The sequence below is a fragment of the Herpailurus yagouaroundi genome, unplaced genomic scaffold, assembly GCF_014898765.1.
Source record: "Herpailurus yagouaroundi ecotype Mexico unplaced genomic scaffold, PumYag 139, whole genome shotgun sequence".
Lineage (NCBI taxonomy): Eukaryota > Metazoa > Chordata > Mammalia > Carnivora > Felidae > Herpailurus > Herpailurus yagouaroundi.
In genome coordinates, this window is record NW_024412394.1 from 69,847,474 (window position 1) to 69,865,632 (window position 18,159).

General features: G+C 35.4%; 1 protein-coding gene across 5 annotated transcripts; it reads right to left on the bottom strand.

Moving 5' to 3' along the window:
* Positions 1–849: 849 nt before the first annotated feature.
* On the bottom strand, positions 850–18,139 carry TUBE1 (tubulin epsilon 1). Of its 5 annotated transcripts, none has more exons than XM_040474411.1 (12): positions 18,024–18,139; positions 17,849–17,922; positions 17,136–17,188; positions 14,380–14,431; positions 11,729–11,844; positions 9,863–9,984; positions 7,749–7,936; positions 7,355–7,530; positions 6,387–6,527; positions 3,478–3,618; positions 2,255–2,429; positions 850–1,734 (listed from the first exon to the last, which is right to left on the bottom strand). In XM_040474411.1, exons 1-12 carry the CDS (start codon positions 18,046–18,048, stop codon positions 1,576–1,578), a joined length of 1,422 nt encoding a protein of 473 aa, XP_040330345.1. In that variant the 5' UTR covers positions 18,049–18,139; the 3' UTR covers positions 850–1,575. The 5 variants fall into 5 exon arrangements, 4 of the variants coding, with proteins under 4 accessions (XP_040330345.1, XP_040330344.1, XP_040330347.1 ...); XM_040474410.1 differs by having other exon boundaries at positions 14,374–14,431; XR_005789972.1 differs by having other exon boundaries at positions 1,623–1,734; positions 2,255–2,410; positions 14,374–14,431.
* Positions 18,140–18,159: the final 20 nt, after the last annotated feature.

Below are 18,159 nucleotides of genomic sequence, written 5' to 3' on the forward strand. Positions count from 1 at the left end.
CAAATGACTGTATTTAAGGCAATAGAAGCTTTTAAAAAGGTTTGTTAAAAAAATATATGTAAAACTTAAAAACCTTAAAAGTGAACTCTTTAAAATGTATAATTATGAAATACGCAGATACTTGGTTCCATCTACATATTCCATACATAATGGAAAATTATACAATTTACAAGAAAACATTTCATTCTATAAAGTAATCTGGAATACTTTGTTGAAGATGTGTAAAAAGTTTAAAACTCTTAAAACTAGCCTTTAAAACTTTGTGTACTTTGACAATGTAGCCTAGGATCCAGTCAGATGATAATCATTACATGGTGAGCAAGATTCTAGGTTAATTCTTAAAAAGGAGTAAGATTAAACTGTAAATATATTTATAGCTTCCATTGCCCTATCCTGAATATGAGCTTATTAAGGTTTCTTTTGGAAGGAGAAAGTAGAACTTCGTTGGCCATTGTTAACAACTGTAGACAACTGTAATCTAAAAGTTTATATACCAAATAATGTAAAAAATTAAATTTCCAAGATAAAGATCTAAAGCAGTATCCTTACTTTGAAAAGGAAAGAAACTTAAGAATATAACACTAAAGAAAAGCACACAATGGATTATTCTAGCTTGAAAATTGTCCCTAAAAATTACTTCCTTAAATGACAAATCTATCTATGGACTTAAAATATAAATTATTTTATTTAAAGATAAATTAATGTTAAAACCTAGAGCTGGAGATTATAGTAACAAGAACACTTTCACTAGACTATTACAGCCATTTGCTGCAAAGTTCAGAAGAAGGTATCAGGCTAAGTAACATTCTGTTTGCTTATATAAATGGTGACAAGCAAAACCAATAATAATACTGTTTAAAAATATGGACATTTATTATTATAAAATCAACTGGTTTAATAAAAAGCATTATATTTAAAGATAATTTAATACAAATACATGTTAAAATAAATGTAAAAATTCTTTTCAGTGCAAACAGGTGGTTACCCAAACAAGAAACAAAACCTCCCTAATAGCTGTAAAAAAACCTATCCCTGAAAAGTTAGTGGGTATTACACAGAAATATTTACATTGTGTTCTTCTATTACTCCTCGTACTCACTTTTAAAGAATCAGGAGAATTCAACCAAATAAATTATAAATTTATTTAACAGCTCTAGTTATACCAAATAATTCCAGGGCAAATTCCAGGGCTGAAAAAATAAATTATAAATAAATATATGAAAATCTGTGTAAGATTTTTATTGAAGACATGATTACCATTGTATGAATGCCTGAATATGAAACTCTAAATAAAGTAAAATGTTGAACTCTGTTTTCTCAATTTCAGAAAAAGGGAACTTTCTGAAGATAAATGTTTGAAGTTAAAGGTACTAGGACTTTCAGTAATGTCACACACTGGTATCGCCCATGAATTGTGATGAAAGGAAAACCACTCTTTTTTTTAAGGCAAAAATGCTTTCTAATATGAAAAGTGCAAACTAGACTTTCTGAATCACAAAAGTTCTGAAAACAGAAAGATAAAGTGACCAAAAAATGTGAAATTCAGAATTGTAAAAGTACTGTTGGGGTTCTGTTTTACACAGCTACGCTTAGTCTAGGTAAATGTTCCACAGGCATGCTTCGTGTGGCGTCCAGTTGGTTATATTCCTCTATAAGCGTGGATAAAGATGACACGGCTTCCATGAAACAGCTTTCCTCCATCCCTTCAATTTGTAGATAGTGATGAAGATGAGCCTACAAACAAAGGATAATGTTGACCATTTTCAGGAAACTTGATACAAATGTAACTATCCTAAGACATATTCTTTTTTTTTTTTTTTTATGTTTATTTTTGAGAGAGAGAGAGAGACAGAGAGATAGCATGGGCAGGGAGGGGCAGAGAGAGAGGGAGACACAGAATCCAAAGCAGGCTCCAGGCTCTGCTCTGTAAGCACTGAGCCCAATGTGGGGCTCAAACCCATGAACTGTGAGATCATGACCTGAGCCAAAGTCAGACACTTAACTGACTGGGCCACCCAGGTGCCCCGAAACACAGATATACTTTATTAAAATAATAGTTCACTCAATTTTACGAGAGAAATGAGCACTCAAATCCTATAAACTCAGGAGATTTCTCATTTAGGTAGTCTGAGTACAACGAATACAGTAGTCAGGAGTGCCCCTGATTTGTAACAGTATAACTCACAAGAATACATCTTAAATAGCCCAAATAAAAACACATAGTTACAAAAGTGAAAAGTGTACTGATAATTACCTTTTTCTTGTAGAGCCTCATGAATCGCTCTCTGAGTTCCATGAAGGTGGGCTTCACGCATGTGTTATTGGCTAGAGCTAATAATGAATGGGAATGCCCCACGGGAGGTACTGAACACAGGCTGGTTTTCCAGCCTTCTTGATTCCAGGAGATAAACTGTAGAGAAGGTTTTAATCTGAGATACAAAAACTCAAAGGTGAGAATGAAGGTAATGAAAACATCTGCCATATATGGCAATGGACATTACTAATGGTAATTACCATTCTAATTGCTTAATATATAACGTAAAGTTATCTACTTTTTACTATTTTTTTTTTTTCAACGCTTACTTATTTTTCGGACAGAGAGAGACAGAGCATGAACGGGGGAGGGGCAGAGAGAGAGGGAGACACAGAATCAGAAACAGGCTCCAGGCTCTGAGCCATCAGCCCAGAGCCTGACGCGGGGCTCGAACTCCCGGACCGCGAGATCGTGACCTGGCTGAAGTCGGACACTTAACCGACTGCGCCACCCAGGCGCCCCTACTTTTTACTATTAACAGTATCATGGTACAGTCTGACAGTGAACTAAGGGACATTTAGTTAGGAGGACATAAAATCTGGGGAAGGAAAAGAAATGAAAATATTGTAATTTTCTTTACTTTGTAATTCAATCGAGTAGTTTTCCTAAAAAACAGACGGTCAAAAAATAGTACAACATAAACTTAGAAGCAGCAAAGTGGTGGTGGTGGTAATAAAACAATAGTTAAATTTTCTGAACATTTTCAGAAAATAAGACATCTTAGAGCACCTGGGTGGCTCCGGCAGTTAAGCGTCCAACTTTGGCTGAGGTCATGATCACGCAATTTGTGAGTTGGAGCCCCGCATTGGGCTCTGCTGACAGCTCAGAGCCTAGAGCCTACTTTGCATTCTGTGTCTAGCCCTCTCTCTGCCCCTCCCCTGCTTGCGTGTGCGCGCGCGCTCTCTCAAAAATAAATAAACATTAAATAAAAAAAGAAAATAAAACATCTCCTGTATCACTCACTATTCACAAATAACAATTTTGTACTATTATTCTTGTTTTACATTTGAAAAAAGTAAGGCCAAGAGGGGCTAAGTAGTTTGCTCGAGGTCACGCTTTAGTTAAGTGGCAAATGCCAGAAATGGAAGACAGGCCATCTGAACTACCATGCTACATTGTCACAAGTGGTACACATAAATTATCAGGAAAATATAAAATCAAACCTTTCAATATTTCTGCGAAGATCTGAAACCTGTACATTTCCTCTAACCATAAGGGCACAGGCGAGGTAGAGGCTATGTTTGGGGTCAGCCCGAATTAGCTGGTGATCTTTACTAAAGGCATCTGAAAACATCTGATCCAACCTAGAACAATGAAAGAATCACTGTTTATACTAAATATTACTTCTATGTTTATACATACAAAATGCAGGGATCATCATCTACAGGTAAATACATACACAAATACATTCTAAATTTCAGCTATCATTTTCTCAAAGCAATCTTGATGAAAAATATGAAAAAAGAGGACATCTTTTATCCTTCATTTAAAGAGAGGAAGAAAAAGGTGCTAACAAGTTTATATCTAACAATTCACAGCATCCTAGGCCCTTCCTTAATATAGCCCCAGTCTGGTTCTCAAACCCCACTTGCCTCAATACAAATATGATTAGGTTCCTTAGATAACTCTAGCCAAGATTCTGTATGCGGAAACTGCAGAATGTCGGGGGGGTGCTGCAAAAATCGCACTGTGCTACCTACTCATTCAGCAGTTATTTACCAAATGCCTATTATGTGCCAGGCACTATTTAACGTGCAAGAGACCCAGCAGTGAACAACAACAAAAACTTCCTACTCTAATAGAGTTTACATTCTGTCTTGGTTACGTGACAGCAAGAACAGAAGTCTCCTTTAAGGAATGGTGAGTGCTATGGGGGATTCATAAATCTTTCACTACTGTGTTAGAAATTTTGGTGTGTTATGCGCTTCTGGGCATTTTTATGGAGTTAAGGAAACCCAGAAAAGGTTAAGAACCACCATACAGAAAACGAGCACACTTGTGATTTATTTTCTGACACAAAATATAAGAACTAGTAAGGAGTTTTTTGTAAGTTTGGGATACTTATCTTTATTTACATTAAAAATATGGGATTTCAAGAAACATGCACATACTTCTCCGATGTGCTTATTATTTTCATGTGGTATAAATGGGACTAGGTACAGAAATGATTTATTAATAAAAGGTACAACAAAAACCATTCTCATTTGTTTAGAAACTATTAATAAGAAATTAAAGAATTTTAAAACTGACTTTTAATAGTACAATTTTAAAACATTTTATTACTTTACTCAAGGATAAATGTGTTCATATGCTGATATGGCAGCCTATGAAATATATACAGTACAGCAGAAAAAAAGAACACAAGAGATAGAAAGAACATGTGACAAGCTCTTTAAGAGTCTAAAATCTTTAAAATCCCTTATACATTTTCACAAACACATTTTAATTAAAAATAATCCTTTGTAACAAATTATGATTATATGAATAAAAATTGTTGAAGTAGTGTTCTTTTTATCAAAATATGCCAAAAAGCAGGGTTAAAAAGAAATTTAATTGGCTTTGAAACATTCAGGTTCAAGGACCAAGTCAAACATTTTCTCCTTTATAGCTGTACTTAATTCAATGTAAAAAATGTCTGGATTATCACTAATGTATAATAGTTTAGTATGAATTTACATTGTATGTGTCCACATTAATGATGCACATTTTATTTAAATACATTAATTTTTAATACATTGGGCTGATAAAAACAGTGAATATTTAATGAATGATCACCATGTTCTACACTATGCATGCTGCTTAACTTAAGGTCATCAGTATCCTATGCAGAAAGAGTCCTATCAGTTGGCACAACCGGTTATTTGTTACCAGCTTAAATAAAAGTTAATATCACTGTGACATCCCCACAGTGTAGAATTGTTATTGTGCCAAAACTTAAAACTATAAAAACTTTAATCCAGTTTTTACTTTATAATTTACATACTATCCTCTTACAGAGTGTGACAGGACCTTTACTCTCAACTGTGGATGCCAGTTGGACCTTTTCAAGCTCATTATCACTATATATGCTAACAGTTTTTTTCAACTAATTTTTTTGTTGCCTCTTAAGTTTTATGCTTATAAATGACACACACTTACAAAACAAGGTGTTCTGGAAATTTTAGGTAACAGCTACCATAAACAATAATATTGGAAAGCCTAGTTCTATGGTGCTAGACCGTGATAGCTTTAAATACATTTTTTTTTTCAACGTTTATTTATTTTTGGGACAGAGAGAGAGCATGAACGGGGGAGGGGCAGAGAGAGAGGGAGACACAGAATCGGAAACAGGCTCCAGGCTCTGAGCCATCAGCCCAGAGCCTGACGCGGGGCTCGAACTCACGGACCGCGAGATCGTGACCTGGCTGAAGTCGGACGCTTAACCGACTGCGCCACCCAGGCGCCCCCGTGATAGCTTTAAAAGATACTCTTATTTAATATAGCTAACAAGGAAAAGAGACAGGTGCATTGATTCTCGTACTTACAGATGAGAAAAATGGAAAGTTTGTCACATGCCCAAGGTCCTGTAGCTAGTGACATAATTAGCATTTAGACTTAGTATGTCAGACTTCAAAGCCCTTAAATCCTTTTCAATAAAAACCGTATCTTCATTTAGTTAGCTTAAAAATTTAGATTTAATTCCAAATAGCTTAATATTGACTTTTTAAAGTTTATCTTGAGAGAGAGAGACAGAGAACATGAGTGGGGAGGGGCAGAGAGGGAGAGAGAGAGAATCCCAAGCAGGATCTGCATTGTCAGCACAGAGCTAGATATGGGGCTCGAACCCACGAACTGTAACCTGAGCTGAAGTCAAGAGCCCAAGGCGTAACCAACTGAAACACCTGGGTGCCCCTTAATATGGACTTTTTAAACAATGACCTATAAATAAAGAATTCAAATCATGAAAAAATGGTTGTCATCAATTATAAATGATATAAAGAAATACCCAGAGTTATTACAAACTGAAAAACAATTTTTTTAAAAAAAGTAATTCAAATTATCAAGTAACTGGAATAAAATTGCTACACTTTACCTTCGGGTAGGAATATTAACATCTGCCAGTGTATACAGAGGTGTTAGGCTTGACACAAGATAATGCAGTTGAGGAAAAGGAACTAAATTCATGCTGATTTCATTAAGATCCATATTAAGGGACCCTTCAAACCTTGCAGAGCTAAAAAATTAACATTAAAGCAAGAGAAAAAAAATTAACTTAAAAATTTTATACTTTGAATGTAGCTTGATTTATTCAGCAGGCACTTTTAAATCCTTTTGTACATTGTTCTTCAGTTAGGAAATATATGCTCTTTTTTTTTCTGTATTAGTGAAATTTAGTATCATGAACATCATGTATAAAGATAATTAAAATATATAACATCTATAGCAATTCTTATTTGTGGATTATATGAGGTGTAACCAACACACTGTAATGCTGCATGTTACATACACAAAAATATCTTACCTAAAATAGACTTTAGGTGGAATTAAACACATACAGGTCAATAATTATTTAATTATCCTATATATTTTACTAAATTTGTTAAGAGTCTGCTTAGTGTGCTCTCTAATTTGGAATATAATAAGGCCAAAGCAATCTTCCAGATCGAAGTCAAGGAGAAATTTTGGACAGCTAATGAATGAGGAGGTAAACATTAGCTGGCTTAAAAGACGGAAGGCATTCTACAGCCAAACCAACCAACCAACCATGCTTACTTTTATCTAACCAAGTTCTCAACTGTCTCTGTGACAATTTTTTTTTCATTTGATAACCCATTAATATTCTATAGAATGTATCTGAGGAAATGTTGCTTTGGAGCTGTAGAAATTACAATTCTGGTCTGTCACTCCAAGATCTCAAAATACTAGACAAAATAAAATAAAAAGAAGCTCTTATGACCTAGAACAACTAAAAAGTTCTACTACAAAAATGCTACTGCAAGCATCATCAGAAGCAAAGTGAAGTCTGTAAACTGTCCTTAGGTATACCATCAATACGATTACCTGGTTAGGTTCAGCAGCAAATTTGCCACAATGTTGTTCATCGCATCAAAGGGCTTCTGGTGCTGCTTTTTCAAAGCCCCAGCACTTGAAGTAACCAGACTCTTTGGCTTTATAGTTGTACCCAACTTTCCAGAATTCACCATGAGGTCAATTTTGCTAATGATGTCAAATAAAGACTTTTAAAGGAAAAATATTGGGAGAGAAGCTATTAAGAGCGGACACAGATGACATTCTACCAGGAAGAAAGGAAGAGAAAGAAAAACAATTTAAACTTATTTTTCCTCTTAGGTGGGAAAGCTGAAAGGTGAAGACAATGTTTCATATGCACACACATGCATAACATAGGACTGAATGTATACATGATATATCCATAAGTTACAATGTCATTTCTTACTTGGTTGTCAATGGGCAACACACAGTCTGCATGCTCATTAAGTTCCTTCATTGCCAAGATGCTATTATAAGGTGAGGTTATGACATCATCCTCACCAGAAGGATAAATTGAAGTCACAAATCTGTATACTTCTGGGAATTCGTCCTCAAGCACCTTTAAGAGAAACGTGCCAAGTCCAGATCCTGTTCCTGAGGATTAAAATTGCAAAGAAAGAAAACAAAACTCAGCACAAATGATTTAGAATAAAATTGTGAGGAACCTGGAATTTTATGTTTTTTTTTTTTTTGTAGAAACATACGTTAAAAACCAAAGCCATTATAGAGAAGACAGTTTTAATTCCATTAAAATATTTTAAAAGCCATATAAACATATACATATAGAACCCATAAACAAAATAAAAAAGGTAAACTAAGAAAAAATCTCCAACGCATATGAAGGACTAAATTTCTTTCATAAAGAGGTCTCACAAATCAATAACCAAAAAACCATGAATAGAAAAATGGGGAAAGTATGTAAACATGCAATTCATAATAAATCAATTGGTGAATAGATATGAATGTGCTTAACCTTTCTGCTAATCAAAGCCATCCAAATTAAAACAATCCAATTTTGAATATGTTAGATTCAGGTCTTCTAATACTCAGTGTTGGTGACAGTGTGGGGAAATAAACTTGTATAAATTGTTCAGTGAAATAATGTGGCAAGGTATTTATTAACATGCATCAAAATTTAAAATGTACATATTCTTTGGTCCCACTTTCCTTTTGGGAATATTACCTACAGCTATAGAGGCACAAATGAGCAGAAATGTAAGTATCAGATATTCAACTGAGGACTGTGTTTAATAACTGAACACCATAAACTTAACATCTACTAATGACAAACAGACTTTAAAAATTATTATAGTAACACAATTGAATTCTATGAGACAGGGATGACATTAAAAGACATTCGGGAAAGACAAAGGGAAAAAATTACAGAGTAATAAGCATCTCATGATCTTGTTTATGTAAAAATATACACACATACGTAACAGGCATAGAAAATATCTGGAAGGACAGACATTGGCAAACTTGATTACCTGTGAGGAGAGAGACTAGGAATTAGATGTGAGAGAGGAGACCATTTTTAACCTTCACTATTATTTACTTTTGCCAGTAAATTATGAATAAAGTATAATCTGAGATTTTGAATAGATGGATTTAAAAAGGCACCATAATGAAATATAAATCAAATTGTTTCTTTTTTTTAAAACGGATCCAAACTTGTTGGTTAATTATACTAGTACGAAGAGAAATTTGTTTCTTAATTCAGTGATTACAATGGTCCTCTAAAGGCATGGTTTACGTAGCAATTATAACTTTAATTTTAAAATGCTATCATACTGCATAATAGATATATAGAAAAATTCAATTTACATAACCTGTTGAATATAAAATCTTAATATCAGCTTGAAGAAAAATAGCATGGCAAATTTTTCTTTTAAAACTCGCTAATCCTATTTGAAATTAGCAAAATACAATGTTTCTAGTTCATAGAACAGAGGAGCAAAGTACTTCATTTGCAAGGTACAGGCTTTCCAGGGAAAAGAAAGCAATGCAGATCATTTATTATAGGTCAAGGTAATTACCATGTAAGGAAAGATTTAAAGGAGCTGACTAAAAGGATTTCTTTTATTTATGTCTCTTATTGGACACAAGAAAGATCTGAAGGTAGCTGAAGAATACGGACATTTTTAAGCCAGAAATGCTTAGCTCTAGTTAGGATATGAGACTGCACAAACAAACCCTTAGGAGAAAGTCAGCATTCCCAGAAAGCTCATATATACTGAAATATAGTCAGAAATTTTATAAAAGAAACTAAAGGTAGAAGAAAAAAAATTCAGATTCAGTTCTACTATCTCTTAAAAGGGCTTAAATTAAAAAAAAAAATGATAATAGGAAAAAATCTGACAAAAATCTAAAATAAAAAGCAGTTATGTACATGCTCATAAACACAGAGTGTTAAAAGTTCTACCTTTATTAAGCATAGGTCTGAAAACATCCTTCAGTTTGCAAAATGAGTTCCCATTTACACTTTCACATGATTATAGGGAAATGAGTGAATAACTTTACCTCCTCCCATGGAATGTATTATAAAAAAACACTGTAAACAATCACAGTGCTCTGCCGACTTTCTGAGTTTCTCTAAAATCTGTTCTTGATAAAGCCTGCCAAAAACTTTGTGACCCACAGCCCTGAAAAAAAAGACATAAATCACAAAATCACCCTGGCATTTATTATTTCAAGATTTTATTATTTCTGATCCAAATGAAAAGATTATAGAAAAACTTGAAAAAGTATTTTTACTGTATTAAGTACATTCTTCTGGTTTCGTATCAATAAATCATATCATGATATTTCAAAGACACTAGGTAGAAAATGTAACAAATATATATATATATATATCTATAATCCTCAAATATCATGACAAAATAGAGCATTATCATTGGTTATTAAACGATGGTTTTCTAAATTTATCTTCTCTTTTTTTTCTTTAGGCATAATTATAAGAATTTATTTCCATAGCTGTTTCTCATCTCCATTTAAAATAAATTCTGATTGCAGTAAATTTTACATATTAAAAAGCAGAACACAGTCAACTAGAATGACAACAAAAATAAAAGACTTTTGAACATATTGGTTTAATATGTGAGAAAACATAAGTCATGTTGTGTTATTAGATAAACTGGCACACAAAAGAACACTGATACTTATAAGACTCTGCAAGCTTTTTTGGTTAATCAGATTTGCAAGTAGCACTTTGATGCATTAAAAATGATTAAATGATTAAAAAAATGAATGAATGATTTTCCCACAACATATAGTCAGGTTGTATAACTCAAAAATTACAGAAAGATTACACAATAATTAGTGGAAAGCCAGTTAAGTAGGCATATGGATTCATTTAGTGACTGGTTCTCCCCAGATGAATCTCTAACAATGTAAAATGTAAATTCATGCTTTAAATATTTGTTTATTTAAGTAATCTCTCCACCCAACATGGGGCTCAACCTTAGGACCCATCGATCAAGAATTGCACACTCTTCTGAAAGAGCCAGCCAGGTGCCCCGTAATTACACATCACTACACATTAGGAACTTGAGGGATTGCCTGTAAATAGATAAAATAACAAATACTAGGTTTGCATATAACAAGGAGCTACTTAATTTTTAAAAAACAGCAAAAACTGTTTCAATGGAAACTATTAAATGATCATTGTTGAAGCCTTTTACCCCATTAAGGAGATCAGACCATTATATATTTAAGAGCTAAACAGCCTTGGGCTGAGCCTAAATGCTGGGACACTGGTCTGGCTTGCACCTCTTATCAATTCTATTAAATCTGACCAACTGAGAACTTGATAGAGTCAAATAACACAGGTAAGAGAAGAGTTTATAAGAATACTTAAACTTTTGTTACTATTTAGTATTTTTTTTTTTAGAGTTTATTTTTGAGAGAGAGAGAGAGAGCGCGCGCGCGCGCAAGCATGAGTAGGTGAGAGGCAGAGAGAGAAAGGGAGACACAGAATCTGAAATAGGCTCCAGGCTCTGAGCTGTCAGCACAGAGCCTGATGTGGGGCTCGAACTCACAAACTGCGAGATCACGACCCAGGCCAAAGTCAGATGCTTAAACAGCTGAGCCACCCAGGTGCCCCTAGTATTATTTAAGAATCGATTTACAACAAGGACTTTGGTAAATCAATTATTCATGATTTTTGCTTAAAAAAAAAAATGAGAAAGAACTATGATACAAGTGGCTTTTCAGCACTGAGAAACACCATCATTTATCAAGGAAAAGATGATGGGCTGAAAAGCCTAGAGGTAGGTATAGCAGGTTAGATCCTGCTTTCATGTTAGCAGGACCTATTAGAATGAAGGAAAGATTGTTCCTTTTTTTTTTCCAGAGGACATTCAATTTTTACATATAGCACATTCTCACCAATTATTCCCTGAGCCAGAAATATCAGTGATGAGCTGCTTGCTATCAAACACATCTCTCAACGGTCCCTGCAGAATTTCATTTACTACCCCTTCCTCCATGTCAATCAAGACAGCCTGAGAAAGAGAAATAAAATTTAATTAGCATATTTTTCTTTAGAGCTAGTTATTCTGTAAATTAATTTATGAACTAAAAGTTGCATTGTTCTTTTTACAGTTTAAGCTTAATCAAATCTTTATTTGGATCTTTATGTAGAATCTGTTACAAGAATGAAAAAGTAATTTCACTCTCCTCAGGAGGTGGAATACAATTAAAAGAGGGATTCTAAACTCTTATCCTACTCCAAAATACCATGTGGGGGAAAAAAAGGAACTCAATAATCCCCTCAACTGATTTTCTAACAATTCTTTTTTTCATGTGCCTACGTGACTGTAAATGTTTTGAGAACAAGGTCTCAGAAATTTAAAAGGTGCCTAACTAGAAAAAAATTCTCAATAAATGTAGGGTACATTAATGCATATTTGCTCACTAGAGCAACCATGCTGCTCTTCAGGAATCACAGCCCCAAACTGTCCAATTCAAATCAGTAAACTTATTACGTGCAAACCAAGGCACTGGATCAACGTTAAAGATGACAATAGGGCCCCTAAAGATGACAATAGGGCCCCTACGCCCAAGAAAACCTAATTCATTACCACTAACATTATTGACATAGGAGATAACCTCTATTCCTCAGAGGAAAATGAAAATATAAAATATAAAATTAACTATGGAAAGAAAAATAGAAAAGACTGGAGGAAAACACAGCAAAATGTAAGCAGGGATGGCAGTAGAATTATATTTATACTTCCCACATCTTCTACGCTGAGGAAGATGAGTGAAAAGGGAAATAAATAAATTAAAAAGCTAAAAAAAATATGAAATAACCATAGGGCACACTATGAAGCTATTAGCTTTGATTCAGTGTCACAGAGAAAGTGCTTGGTTTATGGGCTTCTTCAGTGCTTGTGACCCCGTAATGTTAAGCGCTTATGACATGGCACTGTTCTAAGTGCTCTGCATTTGATCCTCACCTTATGCGTAGGTACTATAGTTACCCTCACTTAACACATGAAAAAAACTGAGGCCTAGGAAAGTTAAATAACTTTAGCCCAGCTAGTAAGTGACAGAGCTAAGATTCAAACCTGCAGAATCTTCACTCTTAACCACCAAACTCTATGCTCTACTATCTCATTGAGAGGAGCCAGTCAAGTTCAGTATTTATGGAGTACTAACTGTTGTGAAGTTATAATTTATGCCCATTTAAATTCTGTGAATTAAACTGTGTAATTAACAATGCTACTATAAGCAAGCAATTTAAAAAATTATCTTACACAGTATATCAGAAATATTATATTTCTAATTGTTTAATAGTATATCACAGTAGTATATCAGAAAGACTACACAATAATTATGTACTGCAAATGCAATCTTTTGTATATAGCAAGCAATATGCATACACTTTATGTATACTGGACTACATAGGGCTATTTACTGGTAATTTAGGGGTTTTCTAGGATATTTTACGATGATATGCAATTTTTACCTTAAATGTTGACTTTAACATCTAATCAACCACATAAGAGACACTTCACTGTCTGGGCAAACTGTAGTGTACTACAAGTTGTGTAGGATTACAAAGAGAAAAAAATTAGCTTATAATGGCAGTGTTCCAAAACAGACTTAAGATAATTTGTGGGAGATTACCTAAATTACCTTAAAGCAACATGCAAAATACAAAGTGACATTCAAGCACCTCTGGAAGTCAGTTTTGATAGAAGCGTCACAATTCCTCCCATAGCATCTAAACTGCCTTTCTTGTTATAAAAATAACTTATCACCAACTGGAAAAAGCAGTTTGTTGTAGACAATCACGGAAGAGAAGTGTTGCTAGAATGAGTTTAACACTAAATATGGGCTACTGACTCGAAGCATTTTTGTTCAAGAGGTCTTACATGGTTGTGGTATTCACTATAACGTGGCTGGATCCATGCTTTGTATTGGGAATAGTAATTCTGATGCAAAGAAATCTTCCACTATCTTCAAATGAAAAATTAACCTGCATTAATATATGTTTCAGGCTTAGAGTTAAGGAAATTCCTTTTGTTATCATCTATCTAGACGTAGCTCTTCCCTGAAACATTCACACACAAAAAATGCTAAATATGCACTGTTTTTATTTAAAGCACAAAACTTTTCCCCTAACGTTTCAGGTAGACATAAATGTCTGCTTATTTATATTAAAATGTGACTTAGTACTTTAAAAAAAAATTTTTTTTTCATGTTTCTTCATTTTTGAGAGAGAGAGACAGAGTGTGAGCAGGGGAGGGGCAGACAGAGAGTGACACACAAGATCCAAAGAAGGCTCCAGGCTCCAAGCTGTCGGCACAGAGCCCAACACATGCGGGGCTCAAACTCACAGACCACAAGATTATGACCTGAGCTGAGGTCAGTTGCTCAACTGAGTGAGCCACCTAGGCGCTCCAGTAAAAACTTTTCTTAATTTGAGAAGTCAAATTAAAATTTTATTCTCATGATAGTTACCAAAGTATAGTTATTTTAAAAGCACATGTGATAAAAGAATCTAAGCATATATATGATCTTACTCGTGCTTTCAAAGAACAAATTTTCCCCTTGGAAATATTGCCACCATCACCAACCACTCTGAAAGATAAAAAATGAGAAAAGGTCATAAGATCTTCCAAGGCTAATAGTGCTATTAGATAATAAAGTTAACTCCACTTATATAATAAAGCTACTTATAGGCCTAGAGGGGCAGGCACAAAAGGCAACAGCGAAGATGCCATTCCTCTCCCTCTCCCTTCCCTACCCTCCTATTAGGCTGAAAAAGTGACGTACTTTTTCCCCTGGCTTTCTTTGTAGTTAGGGCCGGCCATGTAATGCAGTTCTGAGATAAAAAGCAGGTATGCTGGGAAGTGTTTCTGATAAAGAGGACCAGATGCTGTTGGTGCTTGGCATATAAACATGAATATAGATGCATGGAGTGAATATAGATGCATGGAGTGCACTTTACAGTTATGAAATAATAAATATGAGGACAAGAAGCCGACACCACATGAATAATGAAGTGACAGTGCCTCGGTCTTTAAGGCACTTCTCCAAGCCTAGATCATGTGATTTCCAGATTTCTTTGTATGAGGTATCTGGATACTTTTACTGCTTAAGCCACCAGTTACATATCACTGTATATCTCAGGCTGTTCCTAGAATTTCATGTTGAACAAAAGTTACTAAAATAACTACATCTATGACCAAACATAGATATAAGTTTATATAAGTCAATAGAGTAGATAAGAAGACAGAATATATGAAAGGAAGTTGAATTGAGCACAGATGATGCTCTAGGTCGAGCTGGTAAACTACGGTCCTTGGTCCAACTCTGACCAGCTGCTTATTTTCCTACATAAAGTTTTGTTCAAACACAGTCTTTCCCATTTGCTTGCTTATGCACTAGTAAGCTATACCTGCATTCCTGCTACAACAGCAGAGTCAAACAAATGTGACAGAACTTATGGTCTGCAAAACCTAAAATATTTACCATCTGGTCCTTTACAGAAACGGCCTGTTAACCCCTAGTATAGGTAAGTTCCTAGTATACTATTAAAAAGGTATGGTCATCTTGTCAAATAGATATGGAAGTGTATACAAATATGTGGTCTTGGTTTTGAAAGATTTGTTTGTATTAATGTGGAGGCTCCCAGGTGTTGATAGTACATAGAATACTAAGATACCAAGACTCAGCTCCCCTTTTTGGAGAAACTCGGGATTGGGGAAATAAGAATGTTTTCAGGTTTAAATTACAAAACAGAGTAGATAAGAGTACAGTTATGTAGTCAATTATTAAGAACGAACAGCTGCCAGACTGAGTCTCAACTAAGTAATGCTTGAAGAAAAAAAATTTTTTTTAAATTTATTTTTGAGAGAAAGGGTGCCAGCAGGGGAGAGGCAGAGAGAGAGAGGGACACAGGATCCGAAGCCTGCTCTACGCCAACAGGCTGACAGCAGTGAGCTCGATGCAGAGCTCGAACTCATGAACCGTGAGATCACGACCTGAGCCAAAGTCAGATGCTCAACCGAGCCACCCAGGCGCCCCTCAACTAAGTAATACTTAGTGAAAGGATTGGCCATCTCGAGTAGAGGGGATGAGAGTGGAAATTTAGTTAGAAGCATGTAAAAGGAAGTATTACAAAGGCAAACTTTAGTCTCTTAACAGTATTTAGGGGGAAAGGATGCTCTAGAATCTAGTTTTAGGTTCCGGGGAATCTAGATGGCAGATATTTCCACATAATAAAAATAAATGACACCAGCCATTAAGGTACTACACCTAACTTCCCTTGGCCTGATTCCATGGTCACCAAGCAACTTTCTACTATTTAGCTTTTCAGGTAGATTTCCTACAGAAGAGAATGCACTTTCGAAAGTAAAGGAAAATCTAGTGCTCTGGAGTTACCGCCCCTACTGTCAATTCCTACATTGACTTTCTGCTTTTTAATCTCCCATTCTCTTTGAGTTTGGTTTACCGACCTGTGCTGGAGAGCAATGGACTTATTCTCAAGATGTCAACAAGTTTTCTAAGTTTACAAGCCTGAGGGTCAGACTCTGGAATTCACCAGGGAAGTGGGGGTTCATTAGCTTTCTCTAGGAGATAACTACCTCAAATACCCAACAAACTAATTCAAACTAGAACTAGAATTTTTATTGAATTACGATAAAGATGGATATTCACTATAGACTTTTCAGTTAAAGTCCACCACAGTTTAAGTACAACACACACACTTAACGATTAAACGTTAAACATTACGGACACACCTTGAATGTCAAAATTACTCTCTCAGGTAAAAGATAGTTATATAGATTCTTTATTAAAATCAACAAAAGTAATTTGACAGTTGCTTTCCTTCCTTTTAGCACATTCTATTTATAGAGCAAATATTCTTGACTACAAATATCACAGAAGTGTAAAAAAAAAATACATTTTTCTTTCAAAAGTTGGCCATTCCTGAATGCATTAACAAGATACACTGAGGGAAATTTTCAGCAGTCCTTCAGTAAAACTTTATTTCAAGGTCATGTTAAAAGAAGGCCCACTAAAGGTTCTTTTGTTCCTTAACATGGTCTTAAAAGGAAACCTGCTGTCTTGCTCTGCAGAATAATATGAGAAATATTAATGATATGGGAATAATAATGGGAAAAAATGCTTTCAATACTGAGAAAAACAAACTAACAAACAACCCAGACAACTTCTTTATAGTTACCAACTATTTAATTATCCTTTGAAGAATTCTCTCCCAATCTGATGACATGAAAAGAATCATTATGCTATGTGACAGACTTTAATCCCATCTTACCTGGTATCCACATTTCGAAAGAAGCTGCTTATTGCCTCGTCATAAATTCCTTTCTAAAAAGAAAAAAAATATATTTATAGCATTTGATTAAGTTTTGCTTCTTTCCCAAATGAAATCCTTTCGATTTAATATTCTCACAATATTGTAATGGCTGGTATTTGGCTATGATAACAACAACAAAAATGCAAGTTATCAAAAAATGCTCAGACTTCTTCCTCCCTAAAAGGTAAATGCCGTAGGATCTATGGATAAAGTTTAGCTGAGGGCGCTAAAGAAAGAAGCCGCATAGGATTGCAGAACAGGTGCATCAAAAGAGAGCTTTCTCTGGATTCCTGGTGATCATTTTAAAGTTGACTAAATTCAGGAATATAACACCACACACGTTACCTGTTTTACAAAGTACTTCCCCAAATACTATCGCATTGCTCTTCAAAAGAATCCCGATAAAAATGAGACCCTAAGAATCAGGGAGGGAGACTTAAGACTTAAGATATTTGGCTAGCGTTTGTTCTGGGTCTAACGCCACCAACGCTTAAAAACCAGTTCGTGTTTTCCTGAGAAGACCCTATACAACCTCTATCAGTATCTATCAGTAAGATAAAAGGTCAAATGGACTGATTGTTGCTTATTTGCTTATCTGTTGCTTATTCTTGCTTATTTGTTGCGCGAGCATCGGTAACAGGCGGGTGGTCTCCGGGAGGGTGGGTCGGTACCTGGTTGACCGCGGCGTGCTCCCTTAGCGCCAGATCCCAGAAGCAGCAGCCGATCTGGTTTCCGCACTGGCCGACTGCGATCAGCGAAAGGAGGGAAAGAGAGTAGCCATTAGGAGGAAAAACAAGGTCGGTTGGCTGCGCGGCGACAAGGTGCCCATCCTCCCGCGCAGCTTACCCTGTACGACCACCGACTGGGTCATGCTGCTGCGCGTCCGGACTGGAGCACCCGGGAGCCGGCGGCCGCGTTCGTACTCCCCGCCCGGCTCCCGAGCTGGCCCGGGCAGCCGTAAGTCAAGCTGCTGCCGCAAGTC

Bases quoted from the DNA above. Each gene is read 5' to 3' on its own strand.
- TUBE1 (XM_040474410.1), bottom strand. From the start codon at position 18,048: ATGACCCAGTCGGTGGTCGTACAGG. The intron at 9,985-11,728 runs GTGAGAATGTGC...CTTTTTTTTCAG, and splicing joins TCTGGCTCAGGGAATAATTG to GGCTGTGGGTCACAAAGTTT. The intron at 3,619-6,386 runs GTAAAGTGTAGC...TCATTGTTCTAG, and splicing joins GTTAATATTCCTACCCGAAG to GTTGGATCAGATGTTTTCAG.